Below are 12,558 nucleotides of genomic sequence, written 5' to 3'. Positions count from 1 at the left end.
TAGAGAGATAAGATGTGATATTGGTGAGTTTGGACTATAAAAGGGGAAGACCAGAAAGTTGTGACATATTGACTTCTGAATATTCACCAGCAAGGCACTAGGACTCCCTGGCTTGCCTCCTGAAAGAGCCTCCTCCACACAGGGGCCCCTCACTGGGGAGCCCCTCCCTCTGGGGTGTCATATTTCAATGTTCTAAGAGGTTGCCTGGAGTGTCTATATTTAGAGTATGACTCCTCAGCAGGGACAGGTGGATGCATGAGGACTAACTTCTGCATACTTGGTCCCTGAGTTTTGGGATTATTCTGAGGGGCTTGTACTGGTGGCTCAATGAAGTTGTAACAGAAGGCAGGAAATGAAAAGTCCTCTTTTTTCTGGCAACTGCTTGAGATCCTGTGCATTGCCCTTCCACTTGTGAGGGGAAAAAATGACACAGACATCAGGGGTGTTGCACTGATTCCCAGTCACCCACAGACCCTCACCACCATCTCCACTGGAAAATGCTGAACACTCACCACTGCTAGGGTAGCATAAAATACATGAATGGCGGACAGCAGAGAGATCGCCAACAGTGTCATGATGGAAAGAAAATTACCTCTATCAAGTCTCATTTTCATCAATAGGATAACAGGAAATTCTCTAATTTCTGGAAGATTTATGGGTTGCACCACAAACTTCAGAACAGATTGTAAATAAAGCCCTGTGAATGAAAGGCAGGCTAATCTGTGGAGTCACTAATCTGTAAAGTTCATCTGAAGATGCAAGATTCATCTGAAGTTGGGGTCTGCATAAAATCTGTCCTTTGAAGCCAGAGTGAAAGTCACCCAGCAATCTTCTATGAAGATCTCAGTCATCTGACACCTAATACTATGAGTTCAGCCAGGAGAAAGAAAGGGACAATAGTTCACTTACTTAAAATGGTCAAAATTAGAACACTGACCTTCTCAGTATAGATTCATTTATCCATCAATTTATAAATCATGTTGAAAGCACAACTGGTTTTGTTTGTAAGGGTGTGTTTTTACATTTTAATATGTTGTTTGAAAGCTGCTATTTCCTGTGCAGTCAGAAGAAAATATGTTCAACTTAATACAAACTAACTTCACCAAATCAATGAGGCCTCCTATTAACTGGGAAATCTTGCTTATGTGATATACATTTTTGTAAAAAAAAAAAAAGATTTGAATTATTTCTTCTCCAAGTGGGAAAAGCTTTATTGTTTTTTTCCGATTACAAAATAGTGTAGTTCAAGTCAATAAAAAAGAAAGGACAAAATATGACTTAAATGTTATCAAAATACTAATTAAAATCTCGCCACTGCCTGGACTTCCGTTTCTGCCCCCTCACCCAATGTTGGTGCAGAGACTGAACATGGAAAAGTGTAGAAATTTAAGAAAGGGGCTGCAGGAGTTTCAGAGCCAAGGAAAGGATGAGACAATTCCCCAAGAAGTGTAAATGAAGGGTAGACCCAGGAAAAGATGCTGCCCCTTCCTGGAATTAGAGAAACACAAATTCAAACACCAGAAAGACAGGGCCACTTCTGGTTTCTGGTATTGTTACAGAGGAAAAAAGTGACAGGGCCCACTGTGGGGGTTGAGGGGGAGATACAAGGCAGGCTGGCGCCTGCCGCACTGCTTGTGGGAGTGGAAATTGGGGGCCAGAGCGCACTGGTGACGTGACCGTCACGTGACCAAGAGCCGCCTAGAGCACAAGTCCTGCTAGTCGCCTCCGTCTGGGTACCAGCCCCCTATTACTCTGCAGGCGTGTGAAGAAAGAAGGAAACTAGCCCGGACCGTGCAGGTCGGTGCGAGGGTGGGCGCTGCTTGAGAGGAGGTATGGGTGGAAGAGGGCCAAGAACGCCACAGATCCGAGTTCAGGCCGATCACAGCTGGGTCCCTTTCTCGCCTACTTTCTAAATACTGCTACCCACCCCCACCCCACCCCGTGCTCATTTTAGTAGAGAGAAGTGGCGGGTTTCGGGTGGGGGTGAGGGGAGTGAATGGCGTTTCCAGAGCCTCCGAGAAAAGAAAGGTTCTAGTGTCCCGGGTGCTGGTCCGTCCACCAAGCACTCCGTCCCCTCGGTCCCTTGTCTGTTTGCAGGTTTGTAGGTCTGTTGGCCTGTAGGTTTCGGCACAAGTCTCAGCGAGAGAAGGAGAAAACTGCCTTGGTTGGAACCTTGCAGGTCAGTGTGAAGGTGGGATTAGCCCAAGACCATGGGTGGGGGTGGCGGAGGAGGGAGGCTGGGATATGAGAGGGCCAGGTCCGAGTCGCCCTCTCCTGGCCCCTTCTTTCTCCACACCCACTCCCATTTCAGTGCAGGGAAAGGGGTGTGGCGGCCTTTGCTGGGGAAATGGCGGACGACAAGTGGGGCGGGGGAGGCCTGCGTCCGGAAAGTCAGTAGAGTATGAGAAATCTTTTAAACTCAAGTGCCTAAAATTCACAAAAGCAGAAATTGGGACCTGTGTCCTCAGTTCATCCACTACACTTTCATTTCTCCATTGCCGCCTACCTGTCTTTGCATTTGTCTTTCTGCCAGACTCTGTCCTCTATCACCTTGGAGGGACCACTGAGAACAGAAGACAAGGGAAAACGAAGGAATTTATCTGACTTTGGTAGAGGTTAATGAGAGAAACTGCCCTTAATCTTTGGGGGTGGAGGTCTGGTGAAGGAGACTACCTCAGAGGTACTCACACTGTCACCCTCCTAGCTATCATAGCAGAGACCCATCTCCTGCCCTTCCCTGTTGACCCAGGAAGAGAAATGGGGCCTCCTGAGGTCGATAGAGGAAGACAGAAAAGAACAAAGAAATTGTATCCTGTTAATCTGCCTTTATCACCAACTCGAAATCTACCCTGTCTGTGAGGCACAAAGCCAAACATGGTCCCGACCCCTAATACTCTGTTTCACCCATAGATTCATCACAAGAGAGCTACAAGAGCCTGGAAGAAGCTGAAGACTGCTACCCTCCATCCTTACTCACCCTGGACCTGAGAGACCTCTTCAATCAGGTGGAGCAAGGCCCTCTCCTGTCCTGCCCCAAGGCTGGCACAGACTTGAGCATGGGCCGGGCTCGGGAAGTGGGTTGGATGGCGGCAGGACTGATGATTGGGGCTGGTGCCTGCTACTGCGTTTACAAACTGACCATAGGAAGAGATGACAGTGAGAAGCTGGAGGAGGAGGAGGAAGAGGAGTGGGACGATGACCAGGAGCTGGACGAGGAGGAGCCTGATATTTGGTTTGATTTTGAAACTATGGCTCGGCCCTGGACTGAGGATGGGGATTGGACTGAACCTGGGGCCCCAGGTGGCACTGAGGACAGGCCCTCAGGGGGAGGCAAGGCCAACCGAGCACACCCAATAAAACAGCGGCCATTCCCCTATGAACATAAAAATACTTGGAGTGCTCAAAATTGTAAAAATGGCAATTGTGTTCTGGACCTCTCCAAGTGTCTTTTCATTCAGGGAAAACTGTTGTTTGCCAAGCCCAAGGATGCGGGCTTTCCATTTAGCCAGGATATCAATAGCCATTTGGCCAGCCTCTCAATGGCTAGAAACACGGGCCCCACTCCAGACCCCACTGTTAGAGAGGCTTTGTGTGCCCCGGATAACTTAAATGCGAGTATTGAAAGTCAGGGCCAGATTAAGATGTACATCAATGAAGTGTGTCGGGAGACTGTGTCACGTTGCTGCAACTCATTTCTGCAGCAGGCCGGATTAAATTTGTTAATAAGCATGACAGTTATTAATAACATGCTTGCCAAGTCCGTTTCAGACTTGAAGTTTCCTTTGATATCAGAGGGAAGTGGATGTGCTAAGGTTCAGGTTTTGAAACCGCTGATGGGTTTGTCTGAAAAGCCAGTCTTGGCGGGGGAGTTAGTCAGTGCCCAGATGCTCTTCTCATTCATGTCCCTCTTTATCAGAAATGGAAACAGAGAGATTCTCCTGGAAACCCCTGCCCCATAAACGGCCCTCTAGAACACAGTGGGACGGAATCCACCCACAACGCGCTTGGTTTGCAGATGTCAAAGAATCTGCAGAGGGTGCTACTGAAGATCCAGCCTCAGCCAATCACCACCTCATTGGGTGAAAGTTCCAGGGCTCAATCCAGGACCACACTCTTATTGGCCAGGCAATAAGGGGCTCCCACAGAGCTTTGAGTAACTTCTTGGTTGTGCAGTCTGCAGGCAATGTTGGCATTGTAAATTCCTCCCTTGCAGCCTCCTTCATGTGGTGAGGGGATCACTTCAGCTGCCTGCTGTGGACAAAGAACATCAAATTACAGCATCACGAGTGCTATTGTTGCCTGTGGTGGTCTCCCTGTCCAAGCGGGACCGCTTTGCAGAGACCAGACGCATATCGCAGCTTGAGCTGAAAATGCATTTGTTGCAGCTTAGGTTGAATTATTTTTCGTTTACTCTTTCTTCTACACGCGCCTGATGGATAGTGAACCTATTCATCAAAAAGGTGCACTGCTCTTCTGTCTATTGTACCGACTTAACCTCTTCCACCCAAGTCCGCATCTGTGTGTATCATCAATAAAGTTGTGTGCTTTGATTGGCAGAAAAGAGTCATGGTCCTTGTCCTTGAGTTTACAGTCTGCACGGAGAGAAGGACAAAAAAAGCACGGTAAACGCCAGCTGACTGGAACGTCTGCTCCCTGACAAATGCAGGCTTATGGGTGCTCACAGGAGGCAGGGATAGTGAGGGGCTGCAGTGCTCAGAATAAACTTCAAGAAGGGGCTGCGGGCGGGGGTGGGGGAAGGGGAGGGGCACAGCGGGGGAGTTCGTGGAATTAGGATGGAATGTTGAGAGGACTGAAAGAGACAGCACCCGTGGAGCAGGCAGCACCGTGCCCGGCACAGAGAAATCCCTTCTCAATGTCTTTTCCTTGACTGCCAGCCTGGAGAGAAAGGTCAGTAACCCTGGCCTTTTCGATTGTCTGCGCAACCCGACGTGGGGATGGGGACCGGGGTGGAACGGGTGGGGGCGCTCTACCACGCATGGGGGCGCATTTATTGCACAATGATGGCGATAAAGGTTGCCGTTTGCCCAGCACCTACGTGTGTAGTTCTATCCCTCCTGCGAAGCCACGGGGAAATCTGCTTCCAGCCCTCCTTCTCTCTTCCTTGGGATCCCCAGCGCTACTTCCTGGCAGAGTGAGAGGGCCGCTGCTCCCTTTGGAGCAACCTCCTTTCTTCCATATCCCCACTACCTGTGGTGGGACCCAGGAAGGGGAGAGTGGAGCTCTCCATCAACTACCTGCGGGGGTGATAGGGCAGATGCTGAGGGCACTTGGCACGACCGTGGCCACTCCATCCATCCGGAGACACCTCCACACTCTCCATCTGAGGTCCCTGCACGTTGCCAGGAAAGGAAGAGCCCGTGGGCGCAGAAGCACTCCGTGGGTCAGGGCAGCTCGTTCTGCCCCGCCCCCACCTCCAACATTACCAGATCCCGCCCAGCAGGTTTAGCCCCTGAATCAGCAAAGCCAGGTTCCCTGCATGTTTGTGACGTGTCAAGAAGTGGTCCCCTTCCCTAAAGCCATGGCAAACCCAGTAAACACATCTGCTTCCCCTTGGCCAAGGCTGCTGCCGTGCCCGGTGCCCTCTCGGTCTCCCAGGGCTGCTGCTGTGGGTCACTGTGTCCTGGGCAGCCGCGATCTCCATGGTGCTGAGCATTCTGCTTGCTCTCTTCCACACAGAACAAAGCTTTCTTTTCTTGCCTTATTCTCCCTTCCCCCCGCAGCTTGCCTTCCAGGTGGGTTACAACTTTCCTGCTTGTACCATCTGCCCCACAGTCCATGCTGGCCAGAGGGCCTGAGTGCCTGCTGGGTCCCCTGACCAACTCTGGAAAACCCTCCCACCTGGAATGGGGACCAGACCTCTTCCCAGGCCCTGGTGCCTGGGATGGCCAACAAGTGACTTGCAGTTGTTGTGACACCACACCCCCCGTCAAGGCTCACACTGCTGGGGCTTCCTTGGCTGGCTCTGGGAGCCCTGTCTCGGTTCCTAAGGGTTCCTAAGAGCTGTCAGAAGGACCACCCTTTCTCCCAAGCCAACCGCAGTTTGGCTGGGCAATCTGATTTCAAAGGGGATTTCCCTGCAGACAGCTTCGCATGCACTTTTCCCAGTGGGGCCTGCTTCGCCAATGCTGTCTTCAGTGACACCTCATTGCTCAGTCTCTTTGAGCACAAAGGCATCCTCCTAGCCTGTGGTCCCGAATTAGCATGCACCTCCCTACTTCCCTGCACGCTACCAAGTTTCCCTTTACGTGCACTTGTCCACCATCTCTGAGGCACTTGACACCGTGAGGCCGCAGCTGAGTCCTAACTCAGGGAGCGCCCCAGAGGCTTTCTGCCCATCTCCTGAGCAAACTCTGTCACAGAAAAGCCCATCAGCGTCCAAGTGTCTCCACGGCGTTGTCTTGGCCCAAGTCAAAACCCTCCTGTCCATTTGCTGGCAGTGCCCTCCCGAAAGCACTCACACACAGCCCTTCTGTCCTGCCCCTCATCCCCTGACTGGTTGAGTGCCTGGGTACGAGCCCACTTCCCGTGGATTCTGCCTCTCTGGGATGCGCGGGGGAGTCGGGAGCATGCCTGCCTCCCAGGGCCTGATCAAGACACTGAGAGGTTCTCAGCACTGGCAAGAGCACCGGTGCCCCCATTCCATATTGTAACGCAAACATAAAAACAGCCCTGAGCCATCAATCACAATACATACCTGCCTGCTGCAACCAAAAGACAGCCTTTCTGGGCTTCCCCGTGGCAAACATTGGGAAAGGTCATCAATCCTGAGCTTGCCACATTCTGTGAGAAGTGCTCTGCCTTGATGGTGCCGCCCCAGCCTGAGCCCGTCTCTTGTGTCAACCTGGAACTGCCGCCACAGGCTGTCTTCCACCTCCAGAAAGGGCCCTGGGTTTTGCTTCTCATCTATCTTATGAGCACGTTTCCATTTGGTGCCTGTAGGCACTGACTGACTTCCAGACCAACTTCAGGTGCCCTCCCCAGCCTGCTGCCTCTCCTAGGGATTTTGTGGTTTGCCACCCCCACCCCGCCCCCCTCCAGGTGAGTGCACACAAGGTTGCAGACAACCAGCTTCCCAGCAGGCACGTCCTGTCTCAGACACTGGATCCTCACCGGGGTGCTATGTGTCACTCTCAAAGCAGTATCCACCACGATCCCCTTACTTTTAAGTGCCACCCTGGACCAGCATAGCCCTCACCCAGTCCGTCCCTCTGACGATGCACCACTGGGCTAAGAGTTGGGCAGCTGTGGCAAGGGGTTGCTCTTGCCTCTCTTCTGAGGGACACTGGCTGCTCTATGATGCAGATGGGCACTGCACCAGAGTCCAGCAGAGTGCTGCAGAGGGCCGGCCCTTGCCCCGTCTGTTACAGATGCCAGATATGTCTTCTCACTGGCTGCCACTTCCCTACTCTCTCTGCTCATGGCATCCTTTCCATCCTGGAGGTCCATTTTCCCTTATTGCCTCTTGTTTTGGTGTGACGTTTAGGACAGCCTTTCCCACTTTGCCATGAACACAGTCTCCTTGGCAGTTTTCTCGTTCTTTCACACCTTTCTATTCAGAGTTTTGTCTCATCGACCCGCCTGGAATTTACTTTTGTGCAAGGTGAGAGACAGTGATGTGACTTCACTTCTTTTCCCGCATGATTAGCCGACGAGCCCAGCACCACTGGTTGAGCACTCCGTTCTAGTGCTGTCTGTGGCACGTTCTGGGATCCTCATGCGCCCAGCTGCGCACCCGCTCTGTGGTTTCCAGGCATTAAAGTTTCTCCTGAGGCACATCCCTTTCCCTCAGGAACCTCTTACTGACTTGGAGTCCCTCAGCTCACTAGGTGGCCTAAGGCAGGTGGGGGGTGTGTGTGTGTGTGTGTGTGTGTGTGTGTGTGTGTGTGTGTGTGTGTTTGTGTGTTGGTGGAGAGAGCTGTGTTGGTGCTTGTGAGCAAGCCTCTGCTCCAGGTACGTTCTCAGGACATATTGCGGCCCACAGGAAGCTTAGGAACTCTCATCCCGCCGACCTTTGCATCATGGCAAACTGGGCACTGGTTTCTCTCCTCTCCCAAATTACTGTATCTGTGCACGACAAAAACAATTTCCTTTTCTAAGTATAGAGTTGCTGTACTGTCCCATATGGTAGTCATTAGCTACACTTGAAATAAGATCCTTGTAACATGTTGCAACCATTGCAAATGTTTTCACTCACCCCATCTCTTGATATTTTTGTGTATGCGTGATTTATTTCATCGCTCAGGAAATTGGGTTTTCTGCTTCTGTCAATATTTTCCTTTTAGGACTTCTATATGTACTGTTTTCTTGCTTCCTCTTTCCTTCCTTCCTTCCTTTCTTTTTTTTCCATGACAGCCTTTCCTTCTCAAAGTTATAAGAAAAACCTTTGCCTATTTCCTTAGAAGGAATACAAACACAATATCTTTTTTACAGTTAGCTTCATTGTTAACCTATTAGTAGTGTGTGTGTGTGTGTGTGTGTGTGTGTGTCTGTCTGTCTGTCCATACAGTTTGAGGTAGATTTTCTATCTTAATTTTCTCCAAATATATTATTAATTATACTAATGTCATTTATTGTAGAACACACCGTTTATGTTTTGATTGAAATCGTATTAACTTTATGGATCAAATTGGCAAGGATTGGCATCTTAGAATTTTATCTATGTACAACTATTTAGACCTTTTTGTCACTTGTGATATTTTCTTTATAAAGATCATTCACATTTCTTTTTGGGGTTATTCCTAAGGATTTATCTGTTTTTCTGTGTGGACATGATATTTACCTTGTCCTATAAGACTGCTGTTTTGACTCTGCTGTCCTCATCCTACGTGCTAGCAGGCCATATCTTTGGCTTCTACTGCTTTGAGAATAGCAATGAAAAAATTGGACAGCGAAGTGCCTCACCACTGCTACTCTCAAAGAGGAGGGAAGGAGGGAAAAACAAAGCATTTGGACCTAGTGTTCTACAAATGTTCTTTTCCCAGAAATCTTTCTAAAGACACTTTCCCTGCCTTCATTTTATTTTTATGTTGTCTTTCTCCCCCACTCCCCTGGCAGTGGAGTAGTCCAAACTAGTTCTTCTGGTTTATTCAATCATGTTTCTTTCGATCCTGGCAAGGTCTTTATTAAGTCTAGCCATCAGTATTCTATTGATCTTTGTTCTCAAATATCTGGATATGGGATAATTTTGAAGGAAGGAAAGGCAATTTGATGGCTCAAGCTATTACCACGATTAAGCACTCCAGATAACCATGTTACACAACCCTCCTCTGAATAAATATTTGCATCTTACAAAGACCAATTGTCAATACGTAGATCTATATCCAGAGTTCTGTATTTTTAATTATCCAGTCCTTTGAGTTGGGTAGTAGATGAAGTTGGCAACCTCCCCTCACCTGGGGATGGGGCATGGAGGTAAGGGAAGTGTTGGGAGATGTTATCACCAGCCTTCTCTCACAGCCTTTTCTAGCCTTACACTTGAGCTGTCCCATGTTAGACTCAGCATTTTTTCAGCTTGTGCCTATGGAAGTGAAGAAACTAACCCCAATACTCTTAAATTTCCCAGTAACTTATCTGGTCATACCTGATACCCACCACTCTCTAGGGTTTCAATTTGGGAATTGATTTGAACCAAGACACATGAGATTGGCTGTTTTTTCTTCATCTTTCCTCTCTCCTTTCCACAAAGTTTCTTTCTGATAAACATTTCCTTTAGGTCCTGAGTTCTCACTACCTTTGGCTTATATTAAAGATCTTTGGTCAGAATCTCCCAGGCCTGGCTACCAATATATAATGGCAGCTTTTGGAATTTAGGAAAACTTGAAATTGATGGCTATGAATTTTTTAAATTAGCTTTGAGAATTCGAAGTTTCTTGAGCAAGGTACTGGCAGTACCTTTCTGCTTCTTATAAGCCATAGGGTCCATTGAGGTGCTGTCAACTTGTACATGCTTCTTATTTTTGAGAAATATACAAACAGAGAAATATCCTAATTACTTAGTCTTGATGGTGAATAATGAAAATGGGGAGGCACACAGGGGGAAAGTTGGCAACAAGAACATTGCCCTGAACACTTTGCCTCAGTTTTCAGGAGGATAGAACAAAGACAGATATATGTGGAATGAGGAAACTCTACAAAACATATATTAGGGATCTCACATGATATCTACAAGGCTGGGCAAAGACCAATCAGCCAAATCTTTACATTTTATATTATTATTATTATTATTAAGACGGAGCCTCACTCTGTCTCCCAGGCTGGAGTGCAGTGGCACAATCGTGGCTCACTGCAACCTTCGCCTCCCGGGTTCAAGTGATTCTCCTACCTCAGCCTCCTGAGTAGCTGGGATTAGAGGCGCATGCCACCACACCCAGCTAATTTTTCTATTTTTAGTAGAGATGTGGTTTCGCCATGTTGGCCAGGCTGGTCTCAAACTCCTGACCTCAGGTCACCTGCCCACCTTGGCCTTGCAAAGAGCTAGGATTACAGGCATAAGCCACCGCGCCTGACTGCATTTTATCTTATTTTTAAACTTAATTTGTTTTTAAAAACTGGTAACACATCCTAGTGGTTCAAAATTCAAAAGATAACAAAGGGTATACATTTAAAAACCTTTTAACTCCCTCTCTTACCAACTACTTGCTTCTCTCCCACCAGAAGCAGTTTCTAATGCATTATTCTAGAGATATTACACAGGCACACATAAACACACAAATAAACACACATACACACACACACAGCAATATGTTAATAACCTTGTCAATCCTTGGTTATCACTAGATTAAAAATTTGCTTTTCACTTTATAGCTGAATAGTATTTTATTGCATGAATGTGTTGTAATTACTTAGTCACCTGTTTGTGAATATTTTGTGTGTGTGGTTTTTTTTTTCATTTTTCTTGCTATTATGAATAACGCTTTAAGGATTAACTTTATACACATTTAGTCCTCTGCCCTACTCCCTTTCCTCTTTTCATGCACTTTTAGTTGATTAGATTATATTTCTTAGTGTTTATCTTTATACTATTCAATATACTTATACCTGTATCACCATATTTGTCTGGTTTAGATGGTATCTTTTGACCTCAGTCATTAAGGATAAGAAAATCAACATATTTACATTACCTCCCACCTTGTTTTTCTTTCCTCTTCCAATTGTTGTTCATGGTATAATTGCTTCTCCATCTGAGTGTATCACGATTACATTCATTCTGTAAACATAATCACCACATTTGTTTTGGTCTTAGTCCTAAATGTACATAGATTTGACACTAATTACTATGCTTTTGCCATGGTTTCTCTCTTCCTTGTGCTTCTGCCATTTTTGCTTTCATCTCTGTGATTGTTAAATTTCTTTTTTCACATTCTTCACAGAAGCCTCACAGATCACATTTCTTCTCAGTCTTATTTTGCCATTCCTTTCTTGAGCTCTTGCTTACTTGCTTTATTAAAACTTTCAAACTCATATGAAATATTTGGTGAAAAATTTCATCTACTTTATGGTAACATTTTTCAGATGACTTTTCATCATCTGCCATTTAGTTTTCATGTCCCTTTTCTCTCTTTTTCATGTATTATTTGTGTTTACCTTGTATGCCAGTTTCATTTTAATTCACCATATTTAAGAAATATCAGGTTTTCTCAAATCAGCTATTTGCAGATAGTTCTTCTAAGATTAAGGCCAGCATTGTTTTCCCTAATGTCAACAATTTTCCTTGTGGCCCAAGCCATTACAAAGAGGTAGCTGGGGCTTTGCAAGACAGCTGGGGCTCTCTCCTGCTACTCAGGGGCAGGGTCAACTACAATGTTACCAAGGGAACAGATTGCTTCGTGCAAACATGATCTGTCTCTGAGATTTCTTTATCTCAATCTCTTTCTGCTTCTTATAACCCATAGGGTCCATTGACGTGCTGTCAACTTGTGCATGCTTCTTATTTTTGAGAAATATACAGTCTCTCTCTTTTTGGAATTTGCTGTTACCGAGTGAGTGACTCAAGAGTGCAGCTAGGGAGTTTCTGGAAAATTAATTGAACAGATTATAAAGTATAAAACCAATTTACAAATCCAAGGAAACACTCTCTGTGAAGGAGTCAGAACCCAGAATACTGAGAAGCTTGGTTTGGACAGAGCCTCTAGTAAGGCCCACAATGGCAAACAACTCCATGTTCTCTGTCATCCTTCCTGAACGTTCTTACTACACGGTACAGGGAGGAAAGGAACTCAAAACAGTTTCTTCCTGTTCTTGCAACTAAGCTCATGCCAAATAAGAGGAAAATGGAGGACATTGAAGATGCTTTAATCACATTCCACTGCATCTGTAGGTGAAGTGGATTTCCATTATTAATTTTTATACCATTCATCACACTCCATTGTAAGTTCCTATTTTCTTTGACTATATTTTCTACTAGATAATAAGCTGTATTAACACAAGAATGGTGTCTGTTTTGTTTACTATCGAATCTCCATCTGCCTGGCACATAATTAGTGCTCAATGCCTACTCTATTTGAACATCAAGGCCTGAAGCTGCAGTTCTGGTTCTGG

General features: G+C 46.7%; 1 protein-coding gene across 2 annotated transcripts; it reads left to right on the top strand.

Annotated features, from left to right (window-relative positions):
- The first annotated feature begins 1,642 nt into the window (after positions 1 to 1,642).
- LOC100450097 (protein ARMCX6) lies at positions 1,643 to 4,561 on the top strand. Of its 2 annotated transcripts, XM_054544852.2 has the most exons (4): positions 1,679 to 1,797; positions 2,098 to 2,179; positions 2,534 to 2,615; positions 2,911 to 4,561. In XM_054544852.2, exon 4 carries the CDS (start codon positions 3,057 to 3,059, stop codon positions 3,957 to 3,959), a length of 903 nt encoding a protein of 300 aa, XP_054400827.1. In that variant the 5' UTR covers positions 1,679 to 1,797; positions 2,098 to 2,179; positions 2,534 to 2,615; positions 2,911 to 3,056; the 3' UTR covers positions 3,960 to 4,561. The 2 variants fall into 2 exon arrangements, with proteins under 2 accessions (XP_003779734.1, XP_054400827.1); XM_003779686.4 differs by lacking the exon at positions 2,534 to 2,615 and having other exon boundaries at positions 1,643 to 1,797.
- Positions 4,562 to 12,558: the final 7,997 nt, after the last annotated feature.

The sequence above is a fragment of the Pongo abelii genome, chromosome X, assembly GCF_028885655.2.
Source record: "Pongo abelii isolate AG06213 chromosome X, NHGRI_mPonAbe1-v2.0_pri, whole genome shotgun sequence".
NCBI lineage: Eukaryota > Metazoa > Chordata > Mammalia > Primates > Hominidae > Pongo > Pongo abelii.
The sequence above is the reverse complement of the archived record's forward strand: the minus strand, read 5'-3'. Positions and strand labels throughout refer to the sequence as shown.